Source organism: Cricetulus griseus (assembly GCF_003668045.3).
Source record: "Cricetulus griseus strain 17A/GY chromosome 1 unlocalized genomic scaffold, alternate assembly CriGri-PICRH-1.0 chr1_1, whole genome shotgun sequence".
Taxonomy (NCBI): Eukaryota; Metazoa; Chordata; class Mammalia; order Rodentia; family Cricetidae; genus Cricetulus; species Cricetulus griseus.
In genome coordinates, this window is record NW_023276807.1 from 166,002,445 (window position 1) to 166,016,891 (window position 14,447).

Consider the following 14,447-nt stretch of genomic DNA (forward strand, 5'->3'; position numbering starts at 1 on the left):
AATAAAATCTCTTTTCCTGGCTCTGGAAAAAGGATTAAAATAAGTTTTCTAACTGTTGCATCAGACCCAACTTCATGTTTGTGTTTAGATCACATGCCTTGTTAATGCCAGTTGAAATTGGCAAGAATATGAGGTTATTTTCTTCTAATGTCTTTCCTATCAAACATGTTGGAGACAGAAATGTTGTCATTGTTAAAAGCAGAAGTATTTGTGGCTTTTAGCAAATATATACAGTGACATTTAATGGAAGAAGAAATCCTGTAAACTATGTAAAATCTGTCAAATAATAGATAATTAGTATAAATGGCAGGGAGGGGTTGGAGGTGCAGCTCCATGGTAGAGTGTGTACATAAGACACTGGGTTAAATTTCTATAACTATAGAGATTATATGTGTGTGGTGAAGAAATACCAATGATGAGACCCAGATGGACTTTCTGTAAGAGCAAAGACAAGGTGGATTTAACCTTAACCTTTGTCCTTCATGGAGCTTAGCATAATTTTTGGCCATGTGTTTGCTGGCTAAATGATGGTTTGCAAAGTATGGTATAACCAGTCTCAAGAGAGTTCCACTATAATCTAGAGTATCGGCTCAGATGAGGCCAAGTGATGCTCACACATGAGTGCAGGACTACTGATTCTCTTTAGATGTGTCACTGTTATTTCTGCAAAGAAAAATTACTCAACGATCACCTAAAAGCAGCCTTGTCTCTGGTGACAGAATCCAGTCCTCAACCACCAAGTATAGCAAATAAAAATATAGAATGCCGAGGTAAAGGTGGGCAGCTTCTAATAACCTATGCTTACGAACACTGAAGTAAAAGTAGTTCCTGAGACACTTTTAAATTTAAGCAATTGTTTTCATGAAATAAACTACAGATACTGAGTTATGTAGCTATCACTTTAGCACCATTTCCTGAACGATTTGTCTCCCCTTGCAGTTATTGTTTTGCAAAATTCACTTAGAAACTCCCTGACAGTCACAGTGTGTATTTCATTTCAGTATAGCAGGCTCTCAAAAGTGTCAGAGCCAACTCTTCTGTCTACTGAATATGCATTAATGAAAACCAGCTCCCAATATTAGCATTAACACTGACCAGGCCATCTGTACAAAGTCAACAACTCCAAGCCCTTTGAATTTGATTTGTTGAGGTACATAATGTCACATTTCACAGCATTGCTTGCTTTATTGCTCTTCATGACTGTTTGTCATTGCTTGATCAATGACTTTAAAATGTACCCACCAACCAGAGCTTTGTTGTCACTGTTGCTTCCTTCGTCTTCCAACACTCGATGGTCCCCAGTGTGAGTAGCATGAATATGAAAGATGGATCTTCCAAGAGCTGAACAGCTCCACAAGATAGGGCCAGTGCTGTAGTCATTGCCATCTCAAGTTGGAAACTCTTCCTTTTGTAAGCAGTGGTATCCATTAACGATAGACTTGGCCCTGAGATATTTTTACCCTATTTCTTCTGTTGTTGTTACAGCCTTTGCCCATTTCTACCAAAGACTGGAGCACCTCAGGGAGCATCGGAGCAATGATTCATATCTTTCTGTCACAGTGCTGCTCCAAGTTCCTCCATACTGAGCAAAGCTGGTTTTCCAGGCCATGTCCTGCCCAGAGAGACTCCATGTCACCAGCAGCATTTGACTCCATTCTGAGCTTGACACAGAAGCAAGATGCTCTGCACTTCACACGATGTGTAAAGAACATCACATGTCCAGCACTACCCATGAGGGACATACTCATCAATACCTTATTCCCAAGAATAAAAAGGGTCCTGCCTTATAAATTGATCAGAGTACATTGGGATCATAAGAGCACATTGGCATATTAGAATCACATCAAGAAAACGAGGTCCTAAAACTTACTTAACATACAGACTATGAAGGGTGCGACACTCTAAAGCTATGAACATTCAGAAAAGGGTGCAGCACCTTAAAACTATGAACATACAGAAAGGGTGCAACACCCTTACCTGGACACCATAAAGAGGGGGTATGCCTAACATCACTCTGCTGGGGGGCCCCAGTGCTTCCTTATCGGCATACCTGTTGTATACTTCAAGACATCTTGCAACTGCCCCAGGAGCTTCAGCTTGGCTCAATTTCCACTGATTATGTGGGCTGCTTAAACAGCTGATTATCAATCCTCCTGTCTATCCATTCAACCTACCTCTTCTCTTTGCCATTGCAGTCTCCAGCATCCTGTACCTCACCTGGGTAGCTGTTCTTGACCCCGAGGCTTTGCTCAATGATGGGCTTGTGGTTGGACTCAGTAATAGAGCCTGCTGCAGACCTCCAGCTGAGTTCATTCAAATCTATGGAACTTCCTTTGTGTCTGCATTTGCTTCCAGCTTTTGCCTTATAGTAAGTCCTGTATGGAGACCTCTGAGCTCTGCCATGAGTCCTCAGGCCATTTAAATACTATTCTGTGACAGACAGATTAATTAGCTAGATAGACATGTAGACATGTAGAGACAGAGACAGATATTTGATAGATGATAAATGGTTGACTGCATGGTGTATAATAATGCTATGAGAATAAATATTAGAAGTTAGTATTTGAATAAAAGAACTTGTGTTTGCCTTTGCCAGCTATCAAGGGAAAACTGAGACTAATTGTCAAATTTCAAGCCACGAAAGTAACATAGATTGTTAATTCACCATTATTTGATAAATTCTGACACAGGGGAGACACAGATGTCTTCATGTTTCCGACACGGTATATTCTGGACAAAGGATCTCTCTGATGTGTATAGTGTGAGAGGGAAAGGGACCTGAGGCAGGTGAGTCTGTTAAGAGGCTTTGCACTCTCCAGGGGAATAGAAATGAGAGCCATTAGCTTACACTTTTACCAAAGGTTGGTAATTGACTCATACAATCAAATCAAATAATTCATTCAATTTGGTGTTTTTAAAATCAAGATGTCACTTGGCCAGAGATCCTAATAAAACTTAGGACAAGCAAAAGACTTGTGTGTGGACTATATTAATCCATGTATTCCTGAGAAACAAAGCTATTAATAATCTCTCTCTCTCTCTCTCTCTCTCTCTCTCTCTCTCTCTCTCTCTGTGTGTGTGAGTGTGTGTGTGTGTGTGTGTGTGTGTGCATTTTGTGTGTGTGTGTGTGTGTGTGTGTGTGTTTATGAGTGTGTGTATACATAGGCTTATTTAAGGAACCACCAGCCCATCAGCCTTCATTGTTGGGTTTGGGAAGCCAGATCTGCAAATGGATGGTGGGGTAGATAGCTGGTAAGGAGCTGATGCTGATTCTTAAGTGCTAGGCTGTCTGGTGAGGCATTCTTCCTGGCTAGGGCAGGTCAGTCTGTTTTTCTATTCAGACACACAAATGCAGGAATGGAGACCACTAATGCTGTGGAAGAAGGTCTACTTTATTTTTTTTAATCATTTTTAAATTTGAATTAGAAACAAGATTGATTTACATGACAATCAAAGGTCTACTTTAAATTAGGATTTATATTTCTTTTTAGCAATTCTTTTTAAATCTTAGTTTTGACTTCTCAATTTACAAGATTTGAAATGGGTTGGATTTTGGACAAACAGGGTAGTTTTCTCCTCTAATAACTTTATTGAAGTACAAATGAACACAGCAAAGTGTATAAGGTGATGCATCACAACACACACACACACACACACACACACACACACACACACACACACACACACAAAGCATCATCAAAATGAAGACAATAAAAGGCATTTCCTGTGGTTTTTATAATTCTTTTCCTCCCCTACTATACTTCATATCATACAACCTCCGACCTATTTTCTGTCACTATGTCTCTAAGGTGCAGCGTGTGGAATTTTTAAGATGTCTGTCTGAGTGACCCTTACCCTTCGACAACTCCACTTTCTTTTGAGTTTAAGTGGTACCTGCAAATATGTATCCTTTCCGTGGTTATATCATATTACATGGCAAATAGAATTTGACAGATATAATTGAGGTTTTTGTGTGTTTGTTTAGTTTTGCTTTTTCAAGACAAGGGTTTCTTTGTGTAGCTTTGGAGCCTATCCTCAAACTTGTTTTATAGACCTGGCTGGCCTAGAACTCACATAGATGCACCTGCCTCTGCCTCCTGAGTTCTGGGATCAAAGGTGTGTGCCATAGCCACTGGGCATAATTGAGCTTTAAATGGATAATTAATTGGGTAAATCTCATCTATCCAAATGAACCATGAACACTCCCCCCCCATTTTCTTCTGAAAAAAAATGCTTTAGCTCTTGTAATTCTTTAAAATTACATAGAAATTTTGAAGTCCATTTATATACTTCTTCCTAGATTCTAATTGCCACTGTATGGAACCTAGAGACAAATTTTGGGAGACTTGACTACACAGTATCAAGGTTTTCAGCCCATTAGCATGTTTAGGCTCTCTTTAATTTCCCTCAGCAAAATTTGTAATTATCTGTATTTAAGTTCTCAATTTTATCATATTTTATTTGTTGGAATTAAAAATGTATTTGCAGTCAGGCAGTGGTGGTGCACACCTTTAATCCCAGCTCTGGGAAGATAGAGACAGGTGGATTTCTGTAAGTCTGAGGACAGCTTGGTCTATATAGTGAATTCCAGGACAGGCAGGGCTATGTGTAGAGACCCTGTCTCTAAATAAACAAACAAACAAACAAATAGGTAGGTAGATAAATAAGTATGTCTAAGGAGATTTATTTTTGAGCCTAAAGTGTTTGCTTTAGTGCAGGTCCCTCATGCTCTTAAAGAATGTCCCTTTGTGTCAAGTGCTCTGTGCTATGTAGCCATCAAGTACTTCTGTTAAGACCCTGAAGATCTTCCTGAGTCTCCATCAGTTGTTTAAAGAGAGCTGCTAAACTCCGCAATTAAGACTCATACTAATTCAAGTTAGGTTCAGGAAGGCAGCTCAGTTCACTACCTTCCCCTGGAGTGTACGTGAGCAAAGTTCCAGGCAGTGAGTTGGGCATTCTTAAATGTGACTGGGCCCTTTAAGGTGCTCAAAAAAAAAAAAAAAAAAACAGTGGTAGGAAACTCCTTCCTTCATCTCCCATCCTATTCAACAGACTGCTTTCCCCACCCCCATTCCCCTTCCCCCCCCACTTCACACATATGTACCCCCACACACCACACACACACACACACACACACACACACACACACACACACACACTTATTTCTCTTTGTATATAATTCTGGAGCTGCTGTTGTTGAATAGTAATATAGTATTTCTGATGTTATGTGTTTTACATCCCTCAATAGTGAACTTAAAAACACGGGTACATCCCTAAGCTAGTACACAGAAAGATGCCAGTTGCCTATTGTGGAACTCACAAACTAGAGAAATGGTTCAGGAATTACCATGTACATCCAGGGCTCCAGGAAGGATAATTTCAGGCACATACTTTTTTTCTTTTCGAGAAGTACGGCCTGTTTTTACTATTTTGTGCTTCATAGTTTTCACAAACAATGGAGCGGGGACGGAGTTTGTGATGTGGTATGCATGCTTGCACTTGTGCATAAATACCTTACACCGTTTCACCTTTTTGAACAGCTATTTAAAAAATCTTGCTTGAATATTAAATTAATAGATTTTTTAAAAAAAAAAAAAAAACCTTTATGTCACTGTTTAGATTAGATCAGAAAGGTTTCCTGGAGTTACTATTTATAGATTTATTTTTAAGTTCCCTTAGGCAATGGCAAGACTGTTGCATGCATGAGGACAGCTGCCTGAATTATAGCGCATCGATTTTAATATGTACCTCAGGAATGATAGGGTCCTAAATAAGCCAGTCGTATTTACCAGAGAAACCTAGAGTTTTCTTAGATTGCCAACCTTGGCAGGATGAGAAATGCAGGGTGACAGAGCCTAAGTGGCTCTTTTCAGATATATCACACTGATTATCTATATTTAAGATGCAAAACAGTCTTCCAGGAGCTATTTAATTAAGTGAAAGTAAGTCCTTTTGGAACCAAGTGGTTCAGCAAACAAACACACACCAGCACGCCAGGGAGCGGGGCATTATTATGGGCTTCATAGGCACAGTGACACTTTAAACCCCCACACCAGGGATCCTAAACAGTGATTGGTGGAAACATTATCAAACTGAATTTAAATTTCGGCAGGTACAAAATTGTCATGTAAAAGCTCCGGACAGTGTCCACTCTGAGTCTGGAAAGAGAGATAAGGGAATCTGGATTTTCAAAGTCCCTTTGAAGGCTTTCAAGGTAAGATGGAAACCCCCCTTTGCAGGAGTCAATTGCCTTCTGTGGGAAGCCTTTTTCAGCCTCAGAGATGAGAGGGACTTGGGGTAAAGCTTTCTATCTCTTAACCCTTCAAGTCTAGGGTATCTATGAAAAGATAGTGGGTTTTGTGGGAGGGATGCTGAACCCATCTGATAAGATACCAAATCCCTGAAAAGTAGAACTTATATTTGCCCCCAGACAGTGTTTTTTGAGATACTCTTGCTTTTCAGAAAAACCTAAGACGAAACAAATATTCTAATTGCAATAATCTTAAAAATCAACAGCTGGAATGTTTCATGTATCATTCGCTATAGCTCTATTATTGTTATTTTTTGATCCAGGGAAAATATATTTAAGAGCTTTAAATCGAGTCAAAGGCATTTTTTTCAGTCTCCTCATTGGAATGTAAGGAGCGATGGGATTTAACCCAAAAGGACCACATACTGTCTTCCTCTTTGAGACAGGGATGATGGTCGCATCCAAACACCAACTCTTCTTGAGAGGAAAGTTGGATTTGACATTTGATTTAACCACTGTTTGCTGCCTCAAGGTCTGCCTAGTTGGTGTGCACAGTTAAAGATCTATAACAAGAAGGCTTGTGCTTTTTCCAGGGCTCAATATTTGGCTGATATCAGTCTTCTGACTGGACCAAGTCAATGAATCTCAGCTTAAATTTAATACTCGAAATCAACAGAGACCTGAGAAAGTATTTGTCTGGCATTTGATATGAAAATTCTAAAAGCAGACTTTCAAAGGATTCTACGCAGAATACCCTCTTATTTATGTCAAACTGATTTTTTTCTGGTTCAAACTTCATGATGATAGGTTCAGAAAAACAAAGATGTGTTGCCACATGTTGGCAAAAGTCGAGGTGGAAATTTGAAAATTGTGTGGTTACTTTGAATGGTTTTGATAAGAAATTAGATAACATGTTTTAAATATCTTTAAAAATGTTTTTATTAGTTCCTTGAGAATTTTTTGCCATATGTTTTGATCATATTCACCCCTCCCCAACTCTGCCCAGATCCTCCTCCCTTCTTGTACCCTTTTTGTAAACAAACAAACAAACAAACAAACAAAAAAACAGGACCAGTCTATGCTTGCCAAATATTATCAGATGTGCACCTTCCATTGGAGCATGAACCTACACTCTTAGAGAAATCCGCTTTTTTGTCTCTCCTAGCACCTATCGATTGTCAGTAGTTCCATGGCTAGGGGTGGAATTTTATGACCAGCTTCCCTTTGTATGCTGGGATTTGGTCAGGTTTGGGATTTCTTAGGTCTGGTCATGTTGTCACATGGCTATGACAATAGCTCAGGTGTGAAAAGTCTACCTCCGCCATTCCAACAAGGCCCTTGCTCTCTGTTCCTCCATCTTCTTATTGACATAGTCACACTCACTTGCTAATCACTACATCTCATTTAATGTGGCAATATATAACTTAAAAGAGGCTCCTCAATTCTAATGAATTGGCCATGTCCCTTGGGCCTTTGAACTGCCTTGCCAGCAGGTGCAAGTATCACACACCACAGTGCTCACAGTGCTGGAGTGAAAAGGCAAGAGAGGGGACAGGAAGCCTTAGATGACCAGACTTCCGTTTAGAAATGAGATGGATGTATCGATGAACTTTATTACAGGTGCCTTTCCTGGACCAGGGATCCCCAGGTCACTGTTGAGATGGCTTCTGCAGTGGCAATAACTGGGTTTGGACTTGCCAAGGGCAGTCTAAGCTTGGCTGATAGACAGATGGCCGTCCCCCACACACCCCTCCCTCGCCAGCTCTATCTCAAGACATTTTAGTCTTATTTCAGTCTATGAACTCCAGCTCTTCTTAGCACCTTTTCCCAGAGGCCTCAGAACTGTGTTCTCACTCTTCTGAAGCAGTACCAATAATTCTTAATACATATTCATTGGCGTTCTATTCTAGTTCACTACTAACCTTGAATGTAATCAAGGCCATTTTATGACATGCAAGATTATAATCTTTAAATCTCGTGGAATGTCACAAAATAGGAGAAAACAATCCTTTCTATCGTGACAATATCATGACACAAAGAAGTTAAGTTTTAGGAAAATATGAACCTAAATTTAGATCCATGTAGATTTTTTTTATATATTTTTATAATCTCTATTCCAATGTATGAAAAATATGCATGTGACTCTTGGTGAATTTGCATTGTAAGAGGGGTGAGAGATTTTGCTCTTAGAAGTCCTTTCATTCAGTGGGAGACTACTAAAACGTACTTGGGGAAGTGCGGGGTGCTGTTTGTACCCTAAGTACTTCTTCACCAGCAACATCTGCAGGTATCCTTTCTGCACTTTGCATCGGAAGACAATGATAATCAAGACACTCCCCTGGGCTCCAGGACCCTATGGCAATGAAGAGGAACATAGGGTTAGCTAGGCAACTTCCAAACAGTATGGTGTGTTGCCAGTGAGCTCGAAAAAGCCACTGGCTGTGTGGAAGGGGAAATAAAGATGCTTTAGGAAGCTCCGGAAGATTCTTCTGCCAGCCCTTGGGATATTGTGAGACGTGGTTTTATTATTCCAGACTGAGGAAACAAAAGCCCAATAAAGCTATTTCAAGTTCTCAAGCTCAGATGGCAGATAGCAGGGGAAGAATCTGAATTTAGGGAATTTGAAACCAAACCTTGTGTTCTTTCTCCTTGCCCAAGCTCCTTCTCATGGATTTCTTCCTCTTAGAGTGTTTATAGCCCAACTCTGTAGTCAGGTGAGGAATTACAAGTACTTCATCTTTTAAGTTCACTCTTGGTAAAAGCTAACCCCGGGGAAGAGAGCTGTTACCCTCATGGATAGCAGCACAGGGCCAAAGCCACAGCCATGTCCTCTGTACCTCTGTGGCTGTTGCTCCCACGGACAAAAAATGTCAGAAACCATGACAGTGTTGAGCATGCCGAGGCCCTGACATGTCTCCACAACCATAGCAGGTTTATTCTGGAACCTGGGAAGTCTTCTCACATTAGTGCTCTCCCTTTGCCCTAGGAAAGGGCAAATGTAAAGACTGAAATAACGACTTCCTGCGCTCATCATCTTCCAGTTTTATAAATAATTCTGTGGCATTCTTTGTTCTAAACAGACAGTGATTATTATTCATAAAGAAAATGAAGATTATTATATATATTTGTATTTGGGCAGCGGCATGGGCCATTCCGGTAAGTACATATTCCTAACCAAGCCTTCTTACTTTGCTCTGTCTTTTAGCCCAATGTTAAAGTGTACATATTTCCTTAAGGTTTTGCAGAGAAGTTGAGTCTAAACACTTAGATTTGCATCAAAACTATTATGTGATATCATTTGGAATCTCAATACAAGGCAAACATGTGAACCAACTCATGTTCCCTTTCTTCCCGTTGAAACACATCTTATCAGAGGATAACAGACTTTTACAAGTTTATTCATAGTAATTAAATGACCCGGAAGTTGTGGAGGCTCTGTCTGCCTCTGCTTCATTCCATGGGAATTTCATTTCAGTGTCCACACAGCTTAGACTGTTTGGGAAAAATTGAAGCAAGAACAAGAGTTGAAGTTCAGGTTTTTCAATGCGTGATCAAATCGGGGTTCCATGTGTGCTATTTGTGTGTTCATTGTGGAAAATCTGGAGCATACGAATATGTACAAACACAGAAACATTAAGAATTTTATTAGCCATCCTCCATGTCTAGCATTTGTTTATGATTTCACATCACCAGATATGGTGTTGTTTCTGTAGTTGAGAAATTTTGCAAGCACTTCAAGCTTACTCTTGTAGAGCTTAAGTAGCAATTACTTGATACTGCTTCTCCAGCAGCACACACTCACTATTGTTTTACTGGTTTTAGTCTGACATTGAACTTGGGGTGGGTCCTGTACAGGTTACTGCCAGGAGTGGCTTAACAGAACAGGGATTCACCTTGTCTTTATACATGTGAAGTAAGTGGGCTTGTAATACTAACTGATGACAATGTTATAAAAGTTCTCATTTTCTCAGCTTGAAATTCCGTATAAGCACTTTAATGGGCTGCTTTTCTGCTCTACATGCCAGATTAGGCTCTGAACTTTGTGTTTTATCTTTTCTTCTTCATAAAACAAGAGCCTGTGTAATATCTATGGTTTTACTTTGACAGGTTCCTCAAATCACACCGTCAGAAAGACATACTGTTGAAAAATCTGTGAATGTATCTTTTCTAGTACACTCAGGGACTCCAGCACAGGTAAAAAATGCATATATTCATTTTCCACTTTCAAGCCACTTCTATACTCTATGATCTTCTCTAAAATTTCCACCTATTTTCTCGTTCAGTTGGCATTATTTGAAAATAATACCCACAATGATTTTTGAATTGTATCTCTTTTCCAGAATGAGTTATATATCAATAACACCACTAAAGACAGCAGTGACCCCCAAAACAGGAGTGAAATAGGAAGACAAGTGTATACCAAGGACAGTTTCAAAAGAGAAGGGAATGGCTCTGAGTCAATTGGTGTAGGAGGGACAAATCCTTCTACAAAGCCCTTTTTAGCAAATGAACAGGGGAACATTGATGATGAAAATGGGGACTCAGAAACATATGGTCATGATGAAATTCATGCAAAAGTAGAGAACAGCACAGCAAATGACATCAGGGGCCAAGTAAGCATCACTGAAAATGCAGGAGACGCAAAGGAGAGTAATGTAAATGGACATGCCGATCAGGACACAAAACCTGGGGATGCTGGTGATGTGAGCCAGAGTGCAGATGGCACGCTTGTCCAGGGAAATGGACCTCAAGTAGCTGCAAGCAACAATAGCACAAGTGGAATACATGGGGATGGGGTTGCTACTCATGAAACGACATCTCAGAGAGAAGGGGAGGGAAGTGGGAACAAGAGGGTTGAGGTAACACCCAGCACTGAGGAAGATGCTGGTTTGGATAATGCTGACGGGAGTCCCAGTGGCAATGGGGAAAATGAGGATGAGGACCTGGGCTCCGGTAATGATGAGGGTCCAGAAGCAGGAGATGGAAAGGGGGGCCATGATGACAGTAAGGGCCAGGAGAACCAGTCTCATCAGGGGAGAGATGATAACAGAGGTCAGAGTTCAATCAGTAGTGAAGGCGATGACTCTAAAGAAAAAGATGGCTCCCCAAATGGATGTGATGGAGACAACACCTCTAGCAGTGAAGAGAACAATGGTATTGAAGAAGGCAATGGTGGCCAAGCAATACAGGAAAACCAGAAGCTCAGTCACAAAGACAACAGAGATACAGAAGGTGGAATCACCTGCCAGTCAAAAGTGTGTCCTCTGGGGAAGAGCCAGGGTCAGGTTAGTTTTGAAACTGATTCCTTTCTATGGCAGTTCACATTCCCCCCTCTACACTCTGACAGCTGGGCAAAACAACAGAAACAAATCTAGACAAATACAAATCAAACCCCAAACTAACATAAAAAATGTCACAATAAGTGTCTGGGTACTATTTTACCAACAATGCAAATTTTAATGAGAAATCAGGAGTCCTTATAGACTTTGGTGTAGAACAATTTTTAAAATTTCAGAAGGTTCTGAAAAATTAGTCAGAATTCTAAAAGTCAAGCCGAATAATGATCAATCATGTTTGTGTAATACATTTTATTAGTGTTACATTCATTACACAAAATAAGGAGTTTCACGGTGACACTTTCATTATTGTGCACCTGTTTAATCCAAGTTCCTGGGTAGTTTGTTGGAGGATTTGAACCCTGAAACTCAGCACTTTAAAGTATGAGATAAGCACATTAGCACAAGTCACCATTGCACTGGCAGCCCAAGTCCTGGTCCTAAGGCCATCTCCCCAGACAGCTCCTCTCCGGCCATGGAATTTTACAGCAAATATTCACTGATTATCTATTCTTCTCTATATTGTTCCATAGGGAATAGAAACCGAAGGTCCCAGCACAGGCAACAGAAGTAATATTGTCAAAGAATCTGGGAAACTCGGTGAAAATAGAGAGAACAATGGACACCAGGGAATGGAAGTGGACAAAAGACATAGCCCAAAGCAAGCAGCAGAGTCTGGCAAGCCCCAGGGGCCTGTTGAGACGCCAGAAGCCCACAGCAAAACTGGACACAGCAAGATAGGTAGTGGTAGCAACAGTAATGTGCACGACAGTTATGATTTCGACGATGAGTCCATGCAGGGAGATGATCCGAACAGCAGTGACGAGTCTAATGGAAGTGACGATGCTAACTCTGAAAGTGAAAATGAGAGTGGCGGCCAAGGAGATGCTTCTTACAGCTCTGATGAATCAAGCGATGATGGCAACGGCAGCGACTCCAATGGGGGAGATGATGACAGGAGTGATGATGCATCGGATGCCCATGACAGTGATAGCAATGGCGATGATAACAGTGAGAGTGATGACAAGGATGACTCAGAAAGCAGCGAACATGACAACACCAGTGACAGCGAGAGCAAATCAGGCAGCAGTGACAGCAGTGACAGTGGTGACAGCAGTGACAGTGACAGCAGTGACAGCAGTGACAGTGACAGTGACAGTGACAGCAGTGACAGTGACAGCAGTGACAGCAGTGACAGTGAAGGCAGTGACAGTGACAGCAGTGACAGCAGCAGCAACAGCAGTGACAGTGACAGCAGTGACAGCAGCAGTGACAGCAGCAGTGACAGCAGTGACAGTGACAGCAAGGACAGCAGTGACAGTGACAGCAGTGACAGCAGTGACAGCAGTGACAGTAGTGACAGCAGTGACAGTAGTGACAGCAGTGACAGTGACAGCAGTGACAGTAGTGACAGCAGTGACAGCAGTGACAGTAGTGACAGTAGTGACAGCAGTGACAGCAGCAGTGACAGCAAGGACAGCAGTGACAGCAGTGACAGTAGTGACAGCAGTGACAGTGACAGCAAGGACAGCAGTGACAGCAGTGACAGTAGTGACAGCAGCAGTGACAGCAAGGACAGCAGTGACAGCAGTGACAGTAGTGACAGCAGTGACAGTGACAGCAAGGACAGCAGTGACAGCAGTGACAGTAGTGACAGTAGTGACAGCAGTGACAGCAGTGACAGCAGCAGTGACAGCAAGGACAGCAGTGACAGCAGTGACAGTAGTGACAGCAGTGACAGCAGCAGTGACAGCAGTGACAGCAGCAGTGACAGCAGTGACAGTAGTGATAGCAGTGACAGCAATGACAGTGACAGCAGTGACAGTAGTGACAGCAGTGACAGCAGTGACAGCAGTGACAGTAGTGATAGCAGTGACAGCAGTGACAGTGACAGCAGTGACAGCAGTGACAGCAGTGACAGTGACAGCAGTGACAGCAGTGACAGTAGTGACAGCAGTGACAGTAGTGACAGCAGTGACAGTGACAGCAGTGACAGTAGTGACAGCAGTGACAGCAGTGACAGCAGTGACAGTGACAGCAGTGACAGTAGTGACAGCAGTGACAGCAGCAGCAACAGCAGTGATAGTGACAGCAGTGACAGCAGTGACAGTGACAGCAGTGACAGTAGTGACAGCAGTGACAGCAGTGACAGCAGTGACAGTGACAGCAGTGACAGTAGTGACAGCAGTGACAGCAGTGACAGTGACAGCAGTGACAGCAGTGACAGCAAGGACAGCAGTGACAGCAAAGACAGCACATCTGATAGCAGTGATGAGAGTGATAGCAAGTCTGGTAACAACAACAATGCAAGTGACAGTGACAGTGACAGTGAAGGCAGTGACAGTAATCATTCAACCAGTGATGATTAGAGCAAGGACATCCCATGAGAGCCCTTTGCATGGATGTTTGGTGAGGAATTGAAAGGCAGTAAAGACTCCCAACACATTAGAGACAGGCGAGGAACAAACAGATGATGTGGAATCCACAGAACTCACAGGGAATCAAGTCAAACTTGGATTTGGAGCCAAGATCCAGCTCTCTCAGAGAGAACCTGGGTGCACCAACTTTGGTACATGTGTGTTAAAATATGTTCACGTCCAGAAAATATTTTTTAAAAGTATAAATCTAAATATAAAATAATTAAACAGAAACGGAAGTAATCACTTACTGTGATACATAGCTTCGATTTGAATAGCCGGTGCTTTAGAGTAGAGCGAGCAATTACAGGCAGCCTACAGCGTTGCCTCCATTCTCCAGCAGTCTGAGTACCAGACAGCTGGTCTTCATGCTGTGGAGTGAGTGATGCTGTTCTGTGACATTCAACTTAACTACTGTTTCCTTTACCTGTTCTAGGAAAAATA

General features: G+C 41.7%; 1 protein-coding gene across 1 annotated transcript; it reads left to right on the plus strand.

Annotated features, from left to right (window-relative positions):
- Positions 1–1,291: 1,291 nt before the first annotated feature.
- Dspp (dentin sialophosphoprotein) lies at positions 1,292–13,955 on the plus strand. The gene is made up of 8 exons (XM_027388457.2): positions 1,292–1,303; positions 1,486–1,701; positions 2,138–2,368; positions 6,113–6,214; positions 9,353–9,406; positions 10,358–10,444; positions 10,591–11,535; positions 12,120–13,955. Exons 1-8 carry the CDS (start codon positions 1,292–1,294, stop codon positions 13,953–13,955), a joined length of 3,483 nt encoding a protein of 1,160 aa, XP_027244258.2.
- Positions 13,956–14,447: the final 492 nt, after the last annotated feature.